General features: G+C 46.8%; 1 protein-coding gene across 3 annotated transcripts; it reads left to right on the top strand.

The window, feature by feature from the left end:
• The first annotated feature begins 792 nt into the window (after positions 1-792).
• On the top strand, positions 793-24,781 carry TRIM25 (tripartite motif containing 25). Of its 3 annotated transcripts, none has more exons than XM_050920713.1 (10): positions 793-2,019; positions 4,920-5,015; positions 9,708-9,941; positions 10,568-10,724; positions 13,003-13,035; positions 13,698-13,781; positions 15,019-15,084; positions 15,875-15,901; positions 17,759-17,833; positions 19,548-24,781. In XM_050920713.1, exons 1-10 carry the CDS (start codon positions 1,357-1,359, stop codon positions 20,075-20,077), a joined length of 1,965 nt encoding a protein of 654 aa, XP_050776670.1. In that variant the 5' UTR covers positions 793-1,356; the 3' UTR covers positions 20,078-24,781. The 3 variants fall into 3 exon arrangements, with proteins under 3 accessions (XP_050776670.1, XP_050776671.1, XP_050776669.1); XM_050920712.1 differs by having other exon boundaries at positions 796-2,019; positions 13,000-13,035; XM_050920714.1 differs by lacking the exon at positions 15,019-15,084 and having other exon boundaries at positions 794-2,019; positions 13,000-13,035.
• Positions 24,782-25,048: the final 267 nt, after the last annotated feature.

Below are 25,048 nucleotides of genomic sequence, written 5' to 3'. Positions count from 1 at the left end.
TCCCCTCTCCCTAGGAGCTGTAGGGACATGCTGGTCGGATGGGTAGGGAGCCTGCCAGCCTTACCAATCTGCACCCCCTCCCCAGCAGAGGTCCCAGGTCATGTGCTGCTGCCTGCCTCCCCCCCAGCACCAGCAGGGGTGCCAGGCACGCCTCCCACCCCAGCACCCACAGTGCCCCTGGCCCAGGTATTAGTTAGGGATATATAGTAAAAGTCATGGACAGGTCACGGGCTGTGAATTTTTGTTTACTGCCCATGACTTTTATAAAAATACCCGTGACTAAAACGTAGCCTTAGTCATGAGCTATTTAGGGCCCCGATCCTGCAGTCAGATCCATGGCGTGGATCTTTGAGCCTTTATGGAGTCTCAGCGGCTTCATTTGATTGCAGGATTGTGGACTCAAATATTAGTGGCCAAGTAAGATTATTTTGGCAGGATACTAGTAATATTATATGGGTCTAGACAGAAATCTGAGCCTTATTGTGGGTCTGGTTAATGTGAGTGTAGAGTGACTTTTAGGTCACGTATGGCAATAGCATGGGATATAAAAATACATCTTTGCGTTTCTCTTCTGTATTTTGAATCAACATAAATTTGTTTTATTTAGTAATGGAGTTACTGGACTGTCTTTAAAGACATGGGGTAGCAATAGGAAATACTGATTTTTTAAACAATTGCATACATGCATTAACCATTTTGATCTGAAGGTAAAAGGGCTATTTAAAAATAAAATAAATGTAAGATATATATAACAAGTACTTCACAATAAAACGTGAAAAAAATATCATGTTGCCATTTTTTTTATATTTCAAATTCCTGTTGCTTGTTTCGCTCTTTCCCTCGTGCAATTTGCTTTCTTTTTAAATGAGCTGCCTGCCAAGCTCTCCGCTCATCCTGAACGGTGCACGAGTGGCTCTGCATGTTGCGTGAGGGGGCGGGGACCAGGCAAACACATTGCAACTTTATATGGGCTTTTCCTGCTTGGCAAGTCTTTCACTCTGGAGCAGTTTTGTCGGAGCGTCCCCCCGGCCAACCTGAAAGGTGCGCGGGCGAAGCGGAGAGGAAGGGCAATACCTTGCAGAAAACCTCTTCTCTGCTGCTCGTGTATTGGAGCAAAGCGTCAGCGGCTCCCTGCCCCCGAGAGTGCTTGGGGCGAGGGGTGAATAACAGCGAAGCAGTAGCCAGCCCTGATTGCTTGGGAAAACTGCAGCCTGGGGTGCGGGAGGGATTTGCTGGGAGCTTGGCCCTGCACGTGATTTCCAGGAACCGCCACCCCACTGCTCTCCGAGTTTCACTTTCCCCTCCCCGGCCCGCCTCTTCCGCTGCCAGCGGAGCGGGTGTCGTGTGTTCCCGAGCATGCTCGGTGCGCCCGAAGTAACAGCCCTGCAGGGAGCAGTTTCCTACACTAGCCCGGCCATGGCGGAGCTAGTGCGGGCGCCGTCCGTGCCCTCCCTGGCCGGGCTGGAAGAGGAGCTCACCTGCTCCATCTGCCTGTGCCTCTTCGACAGCCCGGTCACCACGCCCTGCGGCCACAACTTCTGCGGGCCCTGCCTGGACATCACCTGGAGCGGCCTCCTGCAGGGCTTCAGCTGCCCGCAGTGCCGGGCCAGCTTCCAGCGCCGGCCCGAGCTGCAGAAGAACACGGTGCTGTGCCGGGTGGTGGAGCAGTTCCAGAGCACCCAGCCCGCGGGCCCGGCCGAGGAGAAGAGAGGCTGGGACGGGAGCCGCTCCGGGGTGGCCTGCGACAGCTGCCTGGAGGCCGCGGCGGCCAGGACCTGCCTCACCTGCATGGCCTCCTTCTGCTCGGAGCACCTGCGGCCCCACCAGGAGAGCCCGGCGTTCCGCGACCACCAGCTGTGCCCGCCGCTGCGGGACCTGCAGCAGAGGAAGTGCCAGGAGCACAACAAGCTGCTGGAGTTCTACTGCCGGGACCACGCCAGCTGCATCTGCTGCGTCTGCCTGGTCAGCCACAAGACCTGCGCCACCGGCCCGGTGCAGGAGGCCAAGGCGGAGAAGGAGGTGAGGCGGGCGGGGTGCTGGGATCAGCCCTGCCCTGCCCTGCGGCTGGGCTGCCCGAGCCCTTATCTGAGCCCTAGGCTGGGTTTGCTCCGCGGGTGTCTGACCTCTCCCGCCCAGCGCACATCTGCAGCCCTGGCCTCCAACCTTCTTACCCCCAAGTTCGCTTTTGGAAGTTAAGAGCAACCCGGGATCTACGCTGTCCCCGAGGCCCTGCTCCCTCCACCCCCCCAGTCTCCTTTGCTCACTCACTTCCACCGGGCTGGGCCAGGGGGTGAAGGTGGGGGTCTCAGGGTGTCGGGGGGGGGCCTCAGGGCTGAGCCTGGGGTGCAGGAGGAGGTGAGGGGTTTTGACTCTGGGCAGGGGCTCTGGGCTGGGGTGCAGGAGGGGGTGAGGAGTGGTGACTCTGAGCATGGGCTCAGGGCTGAGGTGCAGAAGGGGGTGAGGGGTGCTGGTTCTGGGCTGGGGTGCAGGAGGGGGTGAGGGGTGCTGGCTGTGGGTGGGAGCTCAGGGCTGGGGTGCAGGAAGGCATGAGGGTTGCTGGTTCTGGGCTGGGGTGCAGGAGGGGGTGAGGGGTGCTGACTCTGAGCAGGGGCTCAGGGCTGGGGTGCAGGAGGGGGTGACGGGTGCTGACTCTGGGCGGGGGCTCAGGAGGGGGCCTGGGGTGCTGGCTCCGGGAGGGGACTGGGGATTGGGGTGTGGCCTCCCACCAGGCAGCACTTACCTTGGGTGGCTCCTGGCTGGCGGTGCAGCAAGGCTAAGGCAGGCTCCCTGCCTGCCCCGCAGGGCCCAATGTTGCACCTGGAAGGGGCCAATATGCTCCTGTGGCCTCTGGGGGGAGGGCACGAGGCTCTGCACGCTGCCCCTCTCTGCAAGCACCGCCCCTGCAGCCCCTGTTGGCCCCAGCTCCCAATTCCTGGGAGCTGCGGATGGTGGTGTTTGCAGGCAGGGGCAGCACTTGGTGGGACACCCCTGCCCCTTAAGGCCATGGGGCTGTGCTAGTGGCTTCTGGGAGCGGTGGCCACAATAAGCTCTCTCTGACTAGTCACTGACATCAAAGGGGTGGGCCCATTGTAGTAAGCACTCCACACAGTTGTAAATGTGTTTGCGGGATTGGAAACTTAGCCCTGGTGCCCACTGAAACCAATGGAAGGGTTTCCCAGATATTTCAGTGGACGCTAGGGCAGGCCTTAGCCCCTGATCCTGCAGACCTACACAACTAAAGCCTCACTGATGTCAGCGTGAGATTTGCTGGCATAGCACTGAATGCTTGGGCCTTACAAGGGCTTTCAGGTTCATGTTTCATTGTTTTGGGGCAGCTATTGCAGACCTTGCTGACATCCAGGGTGGCTTAGCCATTGTCACAGCATGGGGACACAGCAGAGTAGTGAAGTCCCATTGCTTTGATCACTGTTCTAGTCTCTGTTGGACTGTGTGTACTAAGGCCGTGGATCTGCAATCAGATCCTTGCAGGCAAACTCTTGCATCATGGAGAGAGCCTTGTGGGGATCTTAGTGGGCCCCAGAGTCAGCCTGCACAGATAAGATGCGGGAGGAGTGTCTATTGACTCCGTTCTGACCACAGATGCACACCTGCAGCTTTAGAACCCGTTGGCAACAATCCAGTGAATTATGAAGAACTTGTGCCGAGGGTGAGCTCTTAATTCTTCAGATCTATAGCCACAAGAGCTATTCAGGTCCACATCAAGGGCCTGCACACCTTCCACTCCCTGTGACTTAAAAGGGAGTGGGTGCTCTGAGTGTCACAGAAATGGGTCCTAAATATTCTTCAGGTAGCAGAATCTGTATGTAATAGACCAGGAAAGTAGCCTTTGCAAGGGAGTTTTAAGAGAGGTGAAAGTGTGGGGAGTGGAGGAATCACATGCCTTATTAAGGGCCCAGTCTTAAAAGCTTTTGTGCTTAAGACTTCCATTGATTTCCATGTGAGAGTTGCAAGCTCTGCGGTTTAGGTTCTGGCCACAAACATGTTTATGCACAAATACCTCTGTGACTCACTGGCATAGCTAGTGTGATGCTGTGGGGCACTGGCGTGGAAGTCAGCACAACCTGGGTTCTATTCTTGGCTCCGCCACTGGCCTGCGGAGTGACCTTGGGCATGTCGCGTCACCTTTGTTGCTCAGATTTACTCTCTGTAAAATGAGGAGAACGACACTTGCCTCCTTTTGCTTCATCCCTTTAAGAACTTCAGCTGAAAAGTCTTCTGCACAGGCTGGGTGGTGGTGGCTGAAGAAGCACGCTCTGGTTGGGAAATTTGATGGTGAAACTAAATGTGCTTCCACAGTTGGCTCAATCTGAAGCGTTAGGGAGACGTACTGAATTCATATAACAAACTTTTCTCATCCTGCCTAAACTTTATTGTTCTGTGTGTACAAAGTAGAACATAAACACAGTCGGGCAGGGCTTCTTAGCAACACACTGGAGAGAAGCTGAGCCAAGATAATAGAACAGCAGTAGGCCAAATGTGAAAGTCTATTTTTTAGATCTGGCGTACTTATTCAGGATCGGGTTGGGTTAAAATTATGTTAAGGTTCAGTCTTAAACCCACAAGAGCCAGGAAGGCTGCTGTGATAAGTGTGCTCTGACAGAAGTGCTGTGATTGGAGTACTGCCTTGGTAGACGCATGTTGTTGATACAGGACTGCGTGTGTGTCACAACTCGGAAAACATGGCATTGCATCAGGGATGCTTGCTCACCATCCCAACGATGTACAGAGATTCTCTTTGTACAGTTAAGGAACATTGGATTAAAAAAATAAATCCTGTGTTGGTGATAAAGGCTGATTAAAACTAACCTTTTGATTTGCCTTTGACTATTTATCTGGTGCATATTGAAGAGATGCAGTATCCATGCTTTTAATTTGAGGTCTGATCTCTTTTGTTGCAGTCACAGCTGAAGAACAGACTAACGGAGCTGTATAATCAGAGCGAAAAAGCTTCTCTGGCACTGGATGAAGTGAGGGTGCTGCAAAGACAAGCCAGTGTAAGTGGATAGCCCTTGTTTAAAAATGGCTCTTGTTCTGCTATGGGGGTGATGCTAGCCACTGGGATCCTGGCTTCTTGTATGTGGCTTCTGATAAGATGCTGTAATACTGAGATAAGAATGACTTTTAAGCAAACACCCTGGGATGTACCAGGGTACTGATGTGCCTAAATCGATCCACGCATTGTGTTTGGATCAGAACAAGCCTGAGGCCCCTTTATTGATTACAAGCATGCAGGGGGTGACAGCTATCAGAGCTGCCCCCCCAAGTCCAGGAACACACAAGCTTTTTAAAGCTTAAAACCACAGACAAATTACACCTACTTCTGTATTAATTACCTCATTTGGAATACATTGCAAAATTAATATAGGTCAAAAGCAAAAAAGAACAATCACCCTTCTTATTTGGCTTTTTCTGTTGTTGTTCAGTCTGGTTCGTTTGTGGTTTGACTTTTCTAACAGTGCTATTGCAGTTACATATTTCCTAAGCTTGGGCTATTACAAATTGTTCTGTTTGGGAATTTTTTCCACTCTGACTCCTTCTGCCCCTTGTACACAGAAACAAGCAGGATTTTAGTTCAAGACCTGTAAGCAAGCTTGACTAAACTCAAACCCTTGCTTAAAGTTTAAGGCCTGCTAAATTTTCCCTCACAGTACAATCCAGTCTAATGAGCAGCTGTGTCACCCCTGCCCTGCAACCTTGGGTGCCTTATGATACTTTGCTGAAGGAGCTCCCACCTCGGATACTCCCAAACAGCCTTCCAGCGTGCAAGCCACACCCTGAATGTCTGTGTGCAAGTGCAGCCTGCCAGCCTTGCTTGGGTTACATTCTGTCTGGCTCTCACCGGCCTTATACTGCAGGGCAACCCCAGAGATGTATGTTCCTTGCTGCCCAGCCCTCTCCTTGACAGTACAACTTATATAAAGTCTCTTATGTCTGTAATAGAAATAATATGCACACAGTTGACATCCCCAATGGAGTTTCCTGCACACTTCAGTTTAAACACACTTGATTAGATAAAACAAGTGTATTAACTATAAAGAGATTTCAAGTGAATACAAGGAATGAGGCGTAAAAGTCAGAAAAGGTTACAAGAAAAATAAAATGCAGCTGGTGCCTAATTTAACAAACTATGTTAAATTCAAAGTGAAGTTTTCTCATGACATACTTTCAGCAGTCCATCGGCTGCTTACATCATTGTTCACATGCATTGAATGGATGCGGGGGAGGGTTTGGGATGTTTGTTCCTCCTTTTTTTATAGTCTCAGTCAGGAGATAGTCTATGTGGAACAATATTCTCTGCTGTTTTTTTCCCCACCTGTTTGAACTTCCTTTGTCTCCCCTTCCTGCTTCATGACTCTGGTTACTGCTTAAATGCAAATTAAGCAGAGCACACATTACTTTTTTTTAGGACAGACCTGTTTGCCAAATTTTGCTTGGTAGGGCTGTGGTTTGGAACATGTATTAATAACATCATACAGGGAAGTCTTACAACTTTGCATACAGTTTTGCCACACACATTTTATCAGGAAAATGTTGACCAGCAAATTTATGATTTTTTTTTCAAGTGATTCCTTACAAAACGTGCCTTGTACAAAAAGAATTACAATGGTGTGGACCTGGGATACGTTCTGTCACATATAGGGTGACCAAACAACAAATGTGAAAAATTGGGACGGGGTGAGGGATAATAGGTGCCTATATAAGAAAAAGCCCCAAATATCAACTGTCCCTATAAAATAGGAACATCTGGTCACCCTAGTCATATACCCATATGAGTAGTATTTTGACAGGAAGTGTACAGAGGCATTGCAATCATCTGATTAAGAATGACCTATGTTTAATATGATAATCCCCGTTGGTACTAACGGTGGAGTTGGAACCCACTGAACAGCGTGAGCCTGTACAGCTTGAGCTAAAGGAATAAGAACTGGTCCAAGCCCACCAAAGTCAGTGGGATCCTGCTCCCTAAAGAGGGAGGATAGTCCAGTGATTAGGGTCCTAGCCTGGGATTCGGAAGACCTGGGTTCAGTTCCATGCTCCACCTCCAGACTCTTTTCTGTGATGTTTAGCATGTCATTCTGGGCTTGTCTGCATGGGACACTCAGGAAAACTAATCCAGATTAACTAAAGGTGTGAATTAAAAGTGGATTAGTTAAACTGCATTAAACCCATGCATGGACGTTCTTCAGAATTGAGAGTGCCCTTAATTTGGTTTACCTTAGATTGCTATGGACGTTAACTAAGGGACTGGACACATTGTCCCTCTTTATTGCAGACTGGCCACTACAAGGGGACAAAGAACCACGTTCACCCCCTGATGAATCTCTCTTGGGGAAAGTGAGGGTAACCAGCTGGCACTCCTTGGGGTGAGAGCACGCTTTGTGCCATCTCATTGGAGAGCCGACTGGAGACTGTTTAAACTCCTCTGCCCTTCTCTCCCCTCTGCCAGTAAACAGGCGTGTGCCTGATATTGTCACCTCTGCCATACAAAGGAGCAGGGGATTTGTTGAGGGTGTACAGGCCCATGTAATCTAATGAGAGCAGCATAACTGAAAATGGTGACCTGGAGGCTCCTGCTGTCGACTTGGATGTTGTGGGGAGCTGAATTTCTGTGGGCTTCTGATGCTAGGGATGAGCTTCGCCCAGCTGGAGTCAGGGGAGAGGAAGTTTAACCTCTTTTAACTCAATATGGACATTTGTTGCCCTCTAATAGCTGGACCACATATAGAGATCTGAGTCTGCTACTGTCTCCAAGCTAATGCATCTGGTCTCTTAGCTCAGGCAGGAGAAGCTCACACTGTTAGATCCAGAGGTCCCAAATTCAATCCATGCTGATGACCAATGGTCTATTACATGTGAATACCCTGCTGGCTCAGAGACGTCACATTCAGCTCATCCCTTCCGAATAATAACTTTGCACCCCAATCGGGCCAGTCTGTCTTGGGGGATCTGGAAGAGTTTTGTAGACGTTAGTTAACGATGCCTCACAAAACCTCTGTGAAAGGGGAGTAGTTGTAATCCAGGGGTCGGCAACCTTTCAGAAGTGGTGTGCCGAGTCTTCTTTATTCATTCTAATTTAAGGTTTCATGTGCCAGTAATACATTTAAACATTTTTAGTAGGTCTCTCTCTGTAAGTATATATTATATAACTCAACTATTGTTGTATGTAAAGTAAACAAAGTTTTAAAAATGTTTAAGAAGCTTCATTTAAAATTAAATTAAAACTTATATCTTGTTAGTTCAGTGCAGTGGTTCTTAACCTGGGGTGCCTGCACCCCCTGAATGTGTGAGATGCCCTTTTGGGGGGTGCAAGACATGCAAGATTTTTTTAGACGGTGAATCTTCAAAAGCACAAATTAAGCACAGGCACATAAGTACAACTACTTTATTTCATCACACCTATGTATTTATTAACATTATACATTTTTTAATCATTACTGTAATATGCATACAAAGTTTTCAAGTTTTTATGCTGATTGTAGTGTAATTTTTGATATGCGGTACAAGAACGTATTTTGAGAATTCCAGACCGTCAGTGGGCTGAGCGGGCCTGGGTGTAGTGTATTAAATTGCTCCCCATAGGAGTGTGCTGCTTACGGCTGCTTGATGCTCTGAACGGCATGGTAGAGGGATGGGGAATGGGGGTGGTTGGATAGGCATGGGATTCCCAGGAGGCCTGTCAGGGGTTGGGGGTGTGGATAGGGGACAGGGAGCTGGGGGGGGGCCAGTTTCCAGGGCAGCGGATGGTGGGGGGGAATCCCGGGAGGGGTGGTAGTCAGGAGACAAGGAGCAGGGGGGGATTGAATGGGTGGGAGGTTCTGAAGGGGGCAGTCAGGGGGCAGGAGGTCCCGGGCGGCGGTGGTCAAGGGACAAGGAGCAGGGGAGGTTGGATGGGTGGGGGCTTCTGAGGAGGGCAGTCAGAGTGGGGGAGGTCCCAGGGGGTGGTGGTCAGGGGACAAGGAGCAGGAGGGTTGGATGGATCAGGGGTTATGAGGGGGGCAGATAGGGGTGGGCTGTTTGGGGAGACACAGCCTTCCCTACATGGGTGTAGTGTATTAAAGTTTTCCCCATAGGAATGTGCTACTTACAGTGTACTACTTACAGCTGCCAGTCCTCCACCGCCGGGCAGAACCACAGACCGGCAGCCGGCTAAGTGGCTCAGCCCGTCGCTGGTCTGGGGCTCCGTCTGCCGGCTCCTGCCAGCCCGGGTCCTGGCTGCCAGCCCCGCTCAACCACTGCCGGCCGGGGGTTCTGTTCATCCAGGCTGGCAGCGGGCAAGCGAGGGCAGCGGCCGGGACCCCGGCTGGCAGCAGCGTGCCAGTAAAAATTGGCTCGTGTGCTGCAGGTTGCTGACCCCTGTTATAATCCTTATCAAAATCCTTATCAAAAGAGGTGTTTTGACTTCCCCTTGAAGTCTTGATTTGCAGTTCTCCATTCTAACCACAAGATGGCACAACCTGCCTTATTTCGTGCCTAACACAGTGACTGATTTTTGGGGTGAGAATGGGGATGGACTCTGTTTCTGCTCCCTTTGAAGTGAATAGGAAATTTGCCATTGATGTGGGGGGAAGGATAAGGCCTTTTAGGGGGCTGCTGTGGGGAAATGGAATGCAGGCAGAGATATTTCACTACAGGCCTTCCCCACCAGTAACCGCTTTGAAACCAATGTCAATATGTTGGTGATTTAGGAGACAGCTGCCCGAAAGATGGATTTGCTCAGAAGTGAGTTCTTGGAAATTAAAGCTTTAATAGAAGAAGAAGAAAACCAGGCAATGAAGAAGGTTGAAGAAGAGGAAAAGCGAGTCTGTGATAAGTTTGATTATGTACATAACGTCCTGGGAAAGAAGAAAAATGAAATTCAGGTCACCAGGGATCAGATTGAAATGGCACTGACTGAAGATGATGATATTGCATTTTTAAAGGTGAGTTCTGATGTCCGACTTTGTTTGAGCTCAGAGACTTCAGGAGGAGCCCTGCTCTAAGACTTCTTATCAATCTGTTAACAGTACATAAAAAGAGATTTTTTGTAAAGATTATATTCATAATTGCTATGTGATTTGGCTTTATGAAAGGCATGAAAATGAGTCCTGTGAGTACTCCAGGCAGTGATATGATTTGTCCATTGAATCACTGGTTAGAGGAGTTGTTGTCTGCATAATTGTGTTCTCCCTTTATACAGGCAAATTATCTTCCAGTTTGTTTCTATTCTCACAGCCTTTAGCCACAGTTGCCCCCTCCTGGCAGGGTCAGTTAACCAGAGAAGTAGTCATGGGGTAACTTAAGTTCACTGCTGTGACCCAGCCACAAAAGCTCTTTGTCAGTTTTCAGATTTCACGTGAAAAAATAATCAATGTAGGCTACTTTTTATTGAATTTTGCCATGAATGATCCGTGTTTGAATATAACCTCCCTTCCCCCCAATAAATCAACACACACAAGAAATAATGGAGAAACAAAATAATTTAAGCCAGTTATGACATTCCAGATGCAAATTTTTCTATGTGGTGACTTATCCCTGGCTTCATGAGCTCTTCCATATCTCATTACAGAAAGCAGCGAAATTACGACACACTTCAACCAAAGATGTGTTCATCCCCAGAATTGATCTGGACCAAAACTTGATACACACCATTTATCAAGGTGCCTTTTCCCTTAAAGAAATAGTGAAACGAACAGTGAATCAACCACAGGAGAAGAAAATGGAAGGTACGATATCATTTCAGAGAGAATTACCACTGCGGGCCTTTGTTTTATTGTTTTGGGATCAAATAGTATAACTTCTTTAAATTTAAAATATTCAGAGGCAGACTTTTCTGGCTTGTTACAATTTTGTATATGGATGTTTTAAAACTGTTGGTCAATTGAGCTGTTTTGTAAAGGATTGAAATCCTCCATCTCAAAATAAAAATGCTACAAGTTAAATATTCAGGATGTTTAGGAAAGAGAACTGAGGTAGGCGTGTGTTTTTTGTTTTTGTTTTTTTTTTATTTAAAGCTTGTCAACAAGACTAAACAATGGTATGTTTTATTTACATTTGGATAAACTTATAAGTGTCTTGATACTTTCCCACTGTTTTTTCCTTTGACAAAACTCATAGAAAGCTATATTATCATCAAGAAGTAGAATGTGATAAATAAAGAAATTAGTCTTGTATCTCAGCCTGTGAGGGGAAATTCACCAAGAGAATTAAAAATGTGGAAAGAAATGGCATTACACTTTTCCTGTATATCTATAGGCAGGTGTGTCTGTGTTCCTAGCATGTTGGGTTTTCCCTCATCTGTTCTGCTATTGCCGCTTTAGCATAGAATGTTGTTTTCCTTCTGTACTGCTCTGCGTGTGTAGAGTGATGTTGTAGAGAGCGGAAAGTTGGTTGTTTGATACATCATCTTAGAGTGGGGAAGTAGGGCTGGGTGGAAATCATGGAACCAAGAGTAAAATGGTGAATGTGAAATACAGGTTTGTAGCATCTTAGGCAGGGGTTCCGTTCCGTGGTTATCGCGTAAAGCGAAAACCGCATATAGTCAAAACCCCAAGCCCTTTAAATCCTGCCTGCAGCTCCAGCGGCAGGGCTGGGGGGGGGAGGGCATTTAAAGGGCTGGTGGAGCCCTTTAAGTGCCCCCCTCTTCCCTCCCCTCCCCCCCCCGGTCCCGCTGCCAGAGCTGCGAGTGGGATTTAAAGGCCCCCCCGCTGCCCGTCCGGCCACCAGAGTTGTGGGCGAGATTTAAAGGGCTCCACCAGGCTTCCCGCTGCGGCGGGGAGCCTGGTGGAGCCCTTTAAATGCTGCCCCGGCCCAGCTGCCAAAGCTGTAGGTGGGATTTAAAGGGCTCCGTCAGGCTTCCCGCCGTGGTGGTGAGCCCGAAGGAGCCCTTTAAATCCCGCCCGCAGCTTTGGAGCTGGGCTGGGGCTGGCATTTAAAGGTCCCGAAGTTCCACAGTGGCTGGGGCCTCGGACCCTTTAGTTTGCTCCAGGGGCTACCAGCCACCTCTGCAGCTGGGAGCCCCCTGGGTGATTTAAAGGCTGTGGGACTCCCAGCCACAGCTGGTGCCACGAGACCTTTAAATCTTGAGGCCACGCCCCTTCCCAGACTTCAGACCTTTCAGCGTAAAGCTGAAATCGCGCATGTTAAATGTGTGTAAGTTGCGAGAGACCTGTAAATGTTAGTGAATTTTATAGCACTGATCAAAGAGTAGGTTATCCCCATTAAACTTTCTAATTTATTGGCTCCATGTCTGCAAGGCAGACCTGCTGAATGGGACAGATATCCCTCTTATCAAAAGTGTCAGGCTGTACTTTTTGTCTGTAATTAAGTACGTTCTTGAAGTGTGACTGGGTGTCAGTTTTTATATCCTCTTTGTAGAAGTGCAGAGTTGTTCTGCTGACTCACCTTGATAGCCAGTCTAGGCATGGCTCTTTAGCTTCAAGTTCAGGCATATAAAAGGCTGACAGTCACTCAGAAGGAGGAAAAAAAATAAAAATCTAGAGGGAGTAAGTGTTTGTGGGATCAGACTTTTGTTTGTAAGTACAGTCTAGCTGCATGGGTCAGCTATATGACAAAGGATAAAGACAACAAAACTCAGAATGGGGGTGGTTTTTGAACTATAACCCACTGTGGGGAAGCTGGTGGACTTCTCTATAACACAAAATCCATCTAGTTGAAATGATCTGAACCTCTAAAATAAAATGCTTAAACCGGGTTTAAGTGCCTGTTTTAGGGGTTTGTGCCATTTCAAGTAAATGTTTTTTAAAATCCATGTAGTTTAAACTGATGTACTTCTCCAGTGTAGACAAGACCTGTGCACTGTTGGACATGAAGGGGATCTGGCTTGTTTACAAATCGTTTGAAGAGGCCATGCTGTCTTCATCATGTCTAGAGCCAAGTCACTTGTTGCTGCATAAAAGCCAGTGGGCTTGTAAGGGCTGCTAATAAAGATCAAAATGTATCTGAAACAGTTGTACCTACTGATACAAATATCCATAACAGCAGGTGGACAGTCCAGCCCAGGTGTGGAGGAGAAAGGTAAGTTCACCACGCCCTGTCCTCCTTTCTCCCCTGCTTCTATCTTTTTCACTCCTTCCCTGGCTGGTATCTGTTTTTTATTAAAAACATGTAAAAACAAAGTATTGGTACTGATCACTGTACCTGACTCTCTGGCAAGACCAAGCTTTTTTTTGTTGTACCTTGTGTCAGATGTAGGAAGGCGACAACATTGTAATGGGCTTATCTTTATAAATGTCTGCCTTGTTGTTCATCAGCATTACAGAGGACTGAAGGGTGCATGCAATGAGAGAGAGTCCTTGTTGCAAAGAGCTTATATTGTAATAGAGAAAGGCATAAAGCTATGAAGTCCACTAGTGCCTTTCCTGTTGCCAGGTTCTGAGACCTTACAGTGATGTCTGGCAGCGTAAAACTCTAAGACCGAGAGAAACTACTAGTGCCCTATTTTACAGATGCAGAAAATGAAGTGTTTGTGGAGTCGGGGACTTAACTTAGCCCTATTAAGCTGAGCAAAAGTGTTTGTAGGAGTGAGGCTTTAATTGAATTCCCAGCTCTGCCACAGATATGGGCAGGGATCTCCTGACTCCCAGCCAGATACTTTAACCCCAAGACTATCCTTCCTCTCATTGTACCTTGTTACAGCAATACAGCTCTAAAATATGGCATGTGTGATTTCATTGCAGCAACTCCACAGTGGAAACCTAAGGCTTTTCAAATAAACCCTTCAAATAAACTCTCGGCATCTGGAAGAAAAGCTGTTGGATCGCGTAAGTTAACAGTGTGGCCATCAAAACGCAAATGCTGCTCATTCAGTGTTTCCTTTAGCAGTCAATGCAGCGGTATCCATGAGAGCAGATAGGTGACTACTAAAGGGCACCATCAACTTGAAAATCACATCTCTGTTTGAAACAAGAGCAAGCTTCTCCACGACAACTAGAACTGAAAGCTCAGGGAAATTATTCCCCCAGCCCTGAGCTGGGTTAGATTGTATACTCAGTGATGACAGCTGTACAGTGCATGTGGCTGATGGTTGCTTATCTTGTCTCTTGTATGATGACATCCAGTTCTGGGCTCTGCCCTGTTGGGAGGGGAAGGTCACAGCCCTGCTCTTTCTTAAGCTCTGCCAGAGGGCGTGTACCTGTAACGGCTGCTGCAGAAGGCGAGCGTGTGCACTGAAAGGCGGGCCCAAGCAGGGTTGGTTTGTTGCTCCTTCACCCACCCAAAAGGCTCCGCTTCCCCCCTAAATTTCTTCAAGGGAGCCGGCAGAAAATTGGAAATGTTTTACAGATCAAAATGAATAACTCGAGAAGCCCTTAACCAAAGGGTGTGCTTTCGAAAAGTCAAGTGAGTTAGTTTTACAGCGTTCAAGTTGACGGTATTCCTCTAACTTAGCTTTGGTATGGGAATTTCAGGTAACATCTGCAGGGGTGTGCCCTTGGAGAGAACATTCTTGCTATGTAATTTGCATAGCCCAAGAATTTAGTGTGTGGGGTGTTACTGATAGGGCCTTGAAATAATTACAGCTCTGCCTATTGCTGGAGGCACCTACTTATACATGTGAAATGCCTGAAGATTGTGGATTGATGGCAAGATCATGCCCTGGGCCTCTATGCTGCTTTTGTGTGTCCAGATGGAGCAGGGCCCTGGTCCTGCGAGGTGCAGAGTTCTTTCTGCAAGGTGCAAACCCAATGGGATGTGAGAAGACCTTGCGAGGTGCCAGGTGGAGTGCCTCGGGAGGGCTAACCAGGCAAATTGCACATGGTGTGGTGGCCCACTGGTCTGTGGCTCAGGCACCGCTGTGTGTGTCAGTGCAGGTGGAAAGGCTAAGCAAGACTCTCGTTGGCCTTTCAGTTCTCTGCCTGCTAGTCCAGCTATTCCACGGTAACAGTGCAAGGGACCGAAGTCTCCATTAAGCTGGCCATAAATGTCTGTTCCTTGACTGTTGTTGCATGTGATGCGTCCTGCTTTATAAGCTGCTCATGTTCCATCTTCTCCCTTCACAAGACGCTCCAAAAATAGGTAAAGCCCCTCAGAAGCCTCAGCCGGAGTTGAGTGAGGATGCAGACACCAGTGAGTGATGCATTGTTCATTGTTCTTGTTGATCTTGGTCATGTTTATGCTCCTGGGGCCCAATCCTGCCACGTGCTGAAGCCAAGGAGGGGTGGGAAGGCAGATGAGATTCTTGGTACCTTGCAATGGGGCCCATAGATGAAGTGCTCTAGGCAAGCGCTTTTGGACTGATGTTTCTTACCTTGACTTTTTCAGTCTGATTTGGCAAGGTATCCTCCATTCCGTTGGCTTAAAAAAAACAATCACCTTGTGAAGAAATGACCTATGTATAATATAGAGCTATTAATCTGTAGCTAGAGCTCTTGAAGAGGGCAAAACAAACATATAGCAACTAGCTATCTTGGATGTAGACACAAGCAATGTTGCACGGGTCTTACATTAGCTGTGCAGTAGTGGTTTAAAAACCACTGGCTTGACCCCACAAGCTCTTGACAAGTAGATCTTCCGTTGGTTTCAATGGGAGTTCTGTGCCTAGAGCATGTGCAGAATCAGGCCCTGTATTGTCAGAGCTGAACTGACTGACTGGTAGCGTATGCTTCAGCCTATTGGAGAAGTGAGCAACCAAGTACACTCTGTGAGTGTGTATGTGTAATATTGAATTTCCAGCCTGGAAAAATCTACATTGGACTGCAATGTGCCAGCACTTCAGCTGCTGTTAACGGCAGTAATTCCATTGGCTTCAGCAGAGCTATACCAGCTGCAGCATTGTCCTTCTGTGTCAATGGATGTCGTTTTTAAATGTTAATACATCCAGCCTTACACGAAGTAACAGAGACCTTTACTTTTTCAGAGGATAAAAGAAAACCTGCCAAATCTGGTAAGTTCAGAACTTCAAGAGACTTTTACTCCAAAAAAACCCCAAACGTACTCCTTAAAATGCAAAGTGGAGGATGGCTGACTTCAGTGTGCTGGAGGCAAGTGGAAATGAGCGCTAAGCTTGAGAAGGCTCCTCGTGTCTCTTCAGGAGAGAGGTGTCTGGCTGTGTCAATTTAGCTCGTAAAATTGTGCGTGAGAATGGTCCTCTGTGGGCAGTCAGTGGGGACTGGACCCCAGGCCTCTTTCACTGAAAGCCTAGTCTCTAGTGCTTGAGCCCAAGGACCAGTCCTCTAGCTGGCATCTGTAGAAGAGTCATTAGCTGCTTCTGTGGACGGGCCACTAGGGAGGATCCAAGGACCCCCACTGAGGTAATGTATCTTCCACCTGCAGCTCACATAATTGTCAAGCTTGGGTCAAGCTTGGCTCTGGAATGGAAATGCAGGGGTGAGACAGGGCAGCCTCAGGCTGCATTTGGCAGAGCTGAGAGGAAATTACACCTGAGGAAATTCTGTGCCAAAAAATTCTGTGCATATTTTAAAATTCTGCATATTTTATTTGTCAAAACACAATAGAATCAACTCCCCACAATTCAGCCCTCCCTCGGTTCAGTCCTCCAGCCCCTATCAGCACCACCCTATCAGTTCACCCCCCAAACCCCATCGACCCCCTGCTCTCAGTTCACCCTCCCAGCCCTCGCCCCATCTGCTCAGCACCTACCATCAATACAGTCCCTCACCCCATCAGCCCCCACCCTCTTCACTTCAGCCCCCAGCCTCACCTCTGCTCCTTAGAGTTCTTCACCCTCCCCAAGCCTCAGGAGCCCCCTGGCCTGACAGCGGGAGCATTTTGATAGAACTCACAAATTCTGCATGGGAAAAAAAAAAAATTCTGCAGGGAACATTAGTTCTGCACTAATTCTGCAGTGTGCAGTGGTGCAGAATTGCAGCAGGAGTAGGAAATACACACGGTGTCTGAGCCAGCTGTGTCAAAGTCCTTGGCAAAACTTCCCCTCAGACTTACGCCTGTATTTCCTGTTCCTGCTCCTGATTTCTCTAATGGATGTCGAGGGCACTGAGGGCTTTGCGAGAGGAGCTGTGCACCTGTAGGATTAGGCTCATCGTGACTAGCTTAGTCAGGTTGCAAGTCCCCCTCTCACACATGACTTGCTGAACGCTTAGAGGAAGAACAGCTAAAAGTATAAGATGGGGAACTGGGTGACTTAGGGGACTTGGCAATAAGGTGTGGAGCCGCTTAACCTGTCTGAGTTTCAAATCGGGCCAAGGTCAGTAGTGGCCTGTGTGAAATAAGTTAGTGAGCAGTCCACACCCAGAACCCTTATCACGGCTGCCACCGTGGGCTGGCTCTACAGAGACGCCGGAGAATGTAAATTCAGCCTGCAGTTTGTCTTTTCCCCCTTGAGCTGGTCCTTGCAGAAACGGGTAATGACTGTTGGTGGGACAGAGCAGGGGATGCCTGGCTGGCAAGTTCCATGTTCTGTGGCTAACAGAACTCACTCTAGTAATATGCTCTTTTATACAACCTCTGGAATTTCTCCAGGCTGACCCATGTGCAGAGGGGTTCTGCTTTTCTGTGGCCTGTTCTATTAATCTGAGATTCATAGATTTAGCTTTAGGACATTATTGGATTACATGTAAGGAAACTGCGTGAACTCAGCGTGTTCCCCAATGACAAATTAAATGACATGCCATTAGAATCACAGAATATCAGGATTGGAAGGGACCTCAGGAGGTCATCTAGTCAAACCCCCTGGTCAAAGCAGGACCAGTTCCCAACTAAATCATCCCAGCCAGGGCTTTGTCAAGCCTGACCATTGTTTCTTTTTCTTCCATAAATTCAGCACCAAACACTGTGAATCCATGTGCAACATCTCTCGAAAGCTTTTTAACGAAATCGAGAGAGGAGCTCCTGGAGTGTAAGTAACCTGACGTGTTATGTTTTAAAAATGATTGACTCTTATTATGATCATATTAGACTTCAGTGGTATTATGTGACTCACTTCTTTCTGGATCTTTGCATCGCTATGGCTTTATTAATGTACTGAAATTGTCAGTTAACTGATATATATGAGAGGAGTTACTAGAAAAAGGGTAAGGCCGTTAACTACTAAAACACTGGACCTGTTGCCAGAGTAGTCAAATTCACTGCTAGCATACGTGTGACACTAATTTTGAGGTTCACTCACTTATGGCCCTGCTGGCTTGGGATCACTGTTCCAAATGAGTTTGCTGGGATATGGTATAAAAATTCAACTCCGCAGGTGGGGTTCATTGAAAGTTAATGGCATTTAGGCTCTGAAGGGAGACTTCCTACTGGAAGGTAGTAACTGCAATGGTGGGATCGGACCCATGGTCTATCTGGTTCAGTATCTTGTCTGCAGCAATGGCCAGCACCAGATGCTTCAGAAGAAAGCCCACGGTGGGCAGATATGGGATCATTCCCCCACCCCAGGAAGGTCTCGTGCTGACCCCTAAGATTTGCGGATAGGTTTCAAGACAGACCAACAGTGTGAGGCGCTCTCCCTTCCAGTACTCTGCTAGCACTAACCATTAGAACGCTGGTTATCTGCCTACAGCTACGCCGTGTCGGCAGCATTCTGGAATGCTTGTTATGTTGCATGTGTGTCATTGTCTGGCTTGCTCTCTGGCACTGCGCTTGGGGTGTGTGGCCTGGGGTTCTCATGCCAGTTGAAGCCTGGCATGTTGCAGAGCTCTGTCTTGGGAGGGGTGGTCGCCTCCAGGCAGGGGTGTAGGTTGATGGTGGCATATGCCTTTCAGTGCCACCTCGATAACTGCTGTGCTGTCAGTTCCTTTGAGATACAGCGGGAAGGGATCCTTCCACTCTCCTCCTCCACCCCAAAATCACCCATGCCACAGAGCAGCATTCGAGCCACTCGACAACCACGGCCGTTGTCTCAGGGCTACAGGAGCCTCCACAGGTCCTGGCCTGGGCGCCCTCCAGCCTGCTGGAGGAAAGATTCTTGGCGCTGCAGAGATGCTGCAGGCATCTTGCTCAACACCCACACTTCCCACCCCCCCTTCTGTGCACCAGTTCTGCTGGATCAGAGCCAAAGAGTAACGGATTCAGGGTTAATTCCTTGGAGGCTGCACTACTTATGGTGAACGGTCGGGGTGTGTGTGTAATGATCTTGAGGATATGTGGTTTGGTAGGATGGGTTGTGTTTTTAATCTGTCCTTATTAGATAACACATCACTCGCTCTTTCCCTTTATATGTGGCGGTGATCAGACTGTGTGTAATTCTGGGTCTAGGTCTGGGTTAATGGATCATGTGGCCAGAGAGCATTGAGGTCTGTGTGTGTGTGTGTGTGTGTGTGTGTGTGTGTGTGCAAATCTCAAACTGCTACCTTTCCTCTCCTTCCCAGCTTGGCCGCACTGCGGTGGCCATTCCTGTCTCCCCACCCGGAGGGGAAAGTGTGCTATGTGGCACTAGCTGCTGTGCGGAAAAGCGGAAGCTACTAGTGTTTTGGAGAGTAAGCAGTAGGGCCAGTAACTGTTCCATTCCTTCGCTCTCCCGCCCTTTGTACGTATACACACACACAGAGACATGCCTGTCCATGCACGCACACCTTGCTGAGGTATTTATAATTTATTGATATGTTTCTCCATAGATGCTGCTAAAATCACGCTGGATTTCAACACCGCTCATAACAAAGTGCTGTTATCAGAGAGAAACACCAGGATGTCGGTCTCTGAAATACCCCAGAAGTATAGCCCCCACCCTCAGCGCTTCACCTACTGTTCCCAAGTGCTGGGCTTCCAGTGCTTCAAGAGGGGCATCCACTACTGGGAAGTGGAACTGCAACGGAACAACTTCTGTGGCATCGGCATCTGCTACGGGAGCATGGACAGGCAAGGGGCGGACAGCCGCCTGGGGAGGAACAGCAGCTCCTGGTGCATTGAGTGGTTTAATTCCAAGATTTCAGCCTGGCATAATGATCTTGAAAAATGTCTGCCCAACACCAAGGCCACCAAGATTGGTGTGCTGCTCAATTACGAGGGAGGATTCGTTATTTTCCTGGGTGTTGGCGAGAAACATAACTTGATCTACAAATTTAAAGCGCAGTTCACTGAAGCGCTGTATCCTGCTTTCTGGGTGTTTTCCAGTGGCACTATGCTTTCACTCTGCCAGTTGAAATAATAGGCTGTCACACCTGAATCTGTTTGCTCCGGGTATTTACATCTGCTCGATCCCTCTCTCTCTCTCTTTCCGGGATTCACTATTGTAGTTCTAGCTTGCTCATTTAATTCCAAGCACATACGTTCTTGCTTTAGCTTGCTGGATAGCTTTTTCTAGTGGCTGTCTGCTTATCCAAAACCACTAGACTGCAGTCCTGCAAGTACTGGAAAGTTACTGGTTAGAAAAGCAAGATCTACAGACTGGATTTAATGCACTAGTTTGACACACATGAAGAAAGGTGGCTTTTACTGCACATTAATGTAAAGGAGAGCGAGAAATTCTCTCCGTCTCTAAAAAGATTTTACCTGTGAATAGCTCCAGTTTTATAACTTAAAAAAATAAGGTCACAGAGGGTAAAAGAGAAATTCTATTTTTAAACCTACTAAATTTATAATAATTAACTTAAGGCACCTGTTTTTTATAGCAATATTAAAGAAGAGAAATCCCAAATATGCCAGAAGGCAACAGCTCCACTGTTCCTCTTTCTACAGAGGGAGACAAAGATTTTTGCTGCACAATGCATCAAATGAATCTTGGGTCAAGTAGCACCAATATTTTTCTGTTTGGGCAGGAGGTTTAACTGGCTGTCACATGCAGTTTGGCTGCTGGTGCGTCCCATTCTTCCCATCTGAATTCCTAAATCCATAGGTGGAGCACTAATGACCATGAAAACTCTCTGAGGTTTTCCCTGTAATCACTAGATAGCAAAGATAGTTCAAGCAAAAGTCTTTAAAAGAACCCAGTTTCTTCTTTTACAAGAGAAATGATGGCCATACAACAAAATCAAATGATTTTCATGGCTAAACACAAGGGTCAGATCCACTTACCACTGACCTCAGTGGGAGCTGGATTCTGTCCCGAATGTAGGAAATTTTTTTTCTGAAAAAGCCCAGCATTGTCTCCCTCTCTTGCTCGATCCCATCACTAGTTCTAGAGGTTGATTTTGTTGTTGTTGTTGTTGTTGTTGTCTGATTTCCTGTTGCTCAGGCAGTAGTCTATAGGCAAAATACCAGCCTTGCACAGGTATCGGAGGCCTTTAGAAATGGTTAAACCTATGGAAGATGCTTCCTACACATGGTTTGTCTAACACTATTGCCGATGGGTGTGGGTTGAGTTAAATAAATACAAGTCTTTAGCACTGGATGGTAAAAGCCAACATGGGGTAGCATATTAGAATAGAAGACCAGAAACTTCTAAAGGAGACGTGCAAGTGACAGTGATGTACCCAAGAACCATGTATCGAAGCCAAGTGTCTTCAGAAAGAAGCCCTGCAGAAACTCCTCTGTAGTAGCTAGGGTTAAGAAGTTACCGAGTTATCATTAGCGTATCTGAATTGTCTTGAAGAAAGCTTCGATGGGATGGAACAACACAGATTCTGAACATTTGCAAGGTATTAAAGATCAGAAAGGTGAGCAGCGCCACAAACTGCTCCTGCCGTAGAGATCAAAATGCTTTTCAGCCCCACCAGTTTAAAAAAAACAGCCCTGTTTGAAATGAACAGAATTTTAAAAGAATACATCTAGTTTCTTTGCTGTGCCTCTTGGAATGAAGCATTCAGTCTCACATAATGTATCAGAGTGCTTTCGTTTTTTACACTATGAAGCTCTGCAATACCTCCTTACATTTTGAGGAGTCTTGGGAAGAAGTGGAGAAAAAACAGTACGTCTTGGGCTTGTCTAATAGCATTCATGTTCTGGTCACTCACAGCAGTGTCAGAGAAGTTTCTCTTCTGAAGTATGGCATTCCCTGAGTACCAAGTCTTTATGTGCCATTTAGCCATGATACTGAGCTCAGTACCGTGGCTTCCGAAAGTCTGAAAACTGCCTTCATGCAAAATTGAAGCATCGTTCTGAGTGACGTGTCCTCTTTGGCATTGAATGTGCATGTGGGCTGGTGGACTAGCAACATGTTGGAAGGATGATAGAAGGAGAATATATTTCTGGCAATGCATTTTTTTATTCTCCTCATGCATTGTTTTTACTTTACGTGCTATGACATGGGTTTACTTTGGAACACGTATAGTAATTGCTTTGACTCCTTCCAGGCATCGTATGCAGTCTAGGAGACCTTTGCTGTAGTTCACAACTATAAAATCCTCTGAAACTGGAGAAACAACCAGGGGACGCAGCTAAAGGTTGGAGATCTGAATGTCTTGTGCTGATAAGTAGGCGTCATTGAGAGACTTTCCTTGCTAGATCTCGGTGCTCAGACCAGTCCATAAAGAACTGTGAAGATGCTGAAACTGACCAAATATATTGACGTGTAAAGTTCTTCATAATGGAACTTTGTATGCCCTGTGAAATACAATGCAAAACCACTGTAGGATTAGAGAGGGGGAAAGTATCCGCAAGAGTCTTGGTGGCAGAATTTTACAGGGGCTGAGGTTTCTGAAGTGCTTTAGCAAAGCAAAGTATTGCAGCATTCCAGGCTGGATGTTTAACAGCATGTCAACTGTCTAGTTGTTCAGAGACACTAGATGTCAAAAATAGAGTAATATTCCTTTGGTCAAAAAGGGATTTAGTTAAGGAACTAGTGTGACCTCAGTGCTGGATCACAGTGGGGTTATTTGGAATAGCTGTGGTACTGAAATATAGAACAGGCCAGTTCATCTTTCCAAAACCAGTTCAGCAGGAAAGCAATCTGGAATGCAGGACAAAAGCACTAAAATAGCTTAGAGATCAGGAGCTGATGCTGAGCTGATCAGAGACAGGAACTTGCTGACTGTGTAGAACTCCTCCAAGGAAGGAATATAGATAACGTGAGTGTGAACAACGAGGAGGAAACCAGTGCAGTGCTGGACAAAGTTGGAAACCAAGTAATTGACAGGACAAAGACAGAGCTTTATGGTGGTATCCAGTGTGACTGCCAAGAAGAAAAAGATGCTTTGATGGGACAAAAGACCTTTAACATTGTATGGCCCATCAAGAACACACAAAGGGGCAGGAAATCATTGGAAAGTGGGTCTCGCTGCTTTCCATGTGCGGGGTTCCCCCACCTCCTCACTAAGGTGATCTCAGTCTTGTTGAAATATTCAGGAGTTCTGGGGTCTTATTCCCCATAATGAATCCTGCTTATTGCTCAGGAGAGCTTTGGATTTTTCTTCCATAAGAAATGGGCAGTTGACACTTCCTCAAAGAGTCCTACCTTGTATTCATTGTAGGTGCTCATTGGTCTCTTTCCCTCCTAAAGAGTTCTACGTTCTGTTGAGGAATTCTAGGATTTTTATGGGATCTGGGATCTTATCCTCGTGTGAAGTCCTGCACAGATTTCAGGTGCTGTGGACTTTTATTCACACAAGTGTTTCTAGGTTTTACACGTGTCTGGGAGGCACATGCTCTCCAATAAAGAGTCTTAACTAGTATGCAGGCATTTTGGATTCCCTTTCACATAAGGAATCCTACCAAGTTTTCCGATGTGCTGGAACGTTATTCCCCACTGAAGAGTTTAAAGTACTCCCTGTGGACAGTCCTTCTAAGGATCCCTGCTTTTGGATGCATGGGTATTCTCTAGGGCTGTCTGCCCATCCTGCAGTGCACCAAAGCATTAGAGAGCCATTCTGGAGTAGTAATCTTGGAAAAGGTCTTGCTGGACGGTAGCAACTTTGTGTATCCTTGTGCTGCCCAGAGCTGTCAGCAGTGGGAGTCCAATTCTTGTTGTCCATGCTCTGACAGAGATCCAAAAATTGAAAACCACAGTTTGGGGATCATTGATATGGAATATGTGTCATGGATTAGCGGAGGTGGACAAACAGACAGTTGTATTGGTAACTTCTATTTTCAGGCTAGCTGCAAGATGCATGGTTGAAATGTCTATACTTTCTTCTCAAATCAAATGAGAAACACTTAATTGGCTGCATTTGCTAGAAACTGTTTTATTCACTTTTAAGTTACGGTGTTTAATGCTTAGCTTGATATGCTTGGACTACATTAGATAGACTATCTGTTGTAAAACAGTTGACGTTAGACATAGCATAATAAAAATTTGATCAATTGTTTTCAATACAATCTCAAGATGATGCAGCTAAAACCTCCTAGGTAGGATTTTTTCTTTTCCAATAATGGTATAAAAATAGTATCTTTGTCATCAGTTTAAATACTGATGATAGATATAGTCATCCAGTGGATTACTTCTGTCCATAAGAAAAGTCCTTTTAAACTTAATTTTCTAGGAATTCAGTCTGGAAGAAAGGTGACCCAAAAAGCCAGAAGCATTTTGGGGAGGGAATGTGCAAAAATATAATGAGTGGATGGACACACATACTCAAAATGCTTGAATCTCTAGAGCATTCTTTCTGCAATTTCTCTGCATGTGAAATTTGTTAACAAAAAATCTTGTTGCTAAGAAAAATATGTCCAATTATAACAAGTTTTATTGAATGCATCTTTGATTAAAATTGTCTACAGTAACTAGAATAGTCCTGTGAGCCAGTTGATACTTATTGTGCTCTCGCTTTTAACACTTATATGTAGTGATGCATCAATAACACCTACAGTCTGTCTCATCAAGGAAGCCTGTAGCCATGTATTTGGGAGTTCTATCCTGTTGTTGGGACTAATGATGTACAAGTTGCATAATGTGATGAATCTAATATCTGTCATGATCTTTTATTGATTCTGCAGCTGAGTGAAAGTTTTGTGAATTCAGTAAAGTTTGATTGTTATGAAATGATTTGTTCAGTGATTTAAACTGCAGAGGCCTTGCTCCTTATAAATGCTGACTATATAGTCCACAAATAAACAGTACTTGGGGTGTCTTATAACTGATTAAGTGACTGAAGTGTTGTGGGGAAGGGTGAGACAAACCATCTTGTACAATTTTTATATAGAACCTTTCTAAACAGCACCTAAGCACTTCATCAACTCCACGGAGATCATTCTGCATCTACCACTGAAATGCACCCACCTCTGGGCTAGGACACTAACTGCTAAACAG

The sequence above is a fragment of the Gopherus flavomarginatus genome, chromosome 12 (assembly GCF_025201925.1).
Source record: "Gopherus flavomarginatus isolate rGopFla2 chromosome 12, rGopFla2.mat.asm, whole genome shotgun sequence".
NCBI lineage: Eukaryota > Metazoa > Chordata > Testudines > Testudinidae > Gopherus > Gopherus flavomarginatus.
Note: the sequence above shows the minus strand (reverse complement) of the source record. Positions and strands in the feature narration are given on the sequence as shown.

What these genes read in the sequence shown, in the direction of transcription:
- TRIM25 (XM_050920712.1), top strand. Translation starts at nt 1,357, where the DNA reads ATGCTCGGTGCGCCCGAAGTAACAGCCCTGCAGGGAGCAGTTTCCTAC. An exon ending in TGCTGCAAAGACAAGCCAGT is followed by an intron (nt 5,016 to 9,707) that starts GTAAGTGGATAG and finishes TTGGTGATTTAG; the next exon opens with GAGACAGCTGCCCGAAAGAT. An exon ending in AAGAAAACCTGCCAAATCTG is followed by an intron (nt 15,902 to 17,758) that starts GTAAGTTCAGAA and finishes CCATAAATTCAG; the next exon opens with CACCAAACACTGTGAATCCA.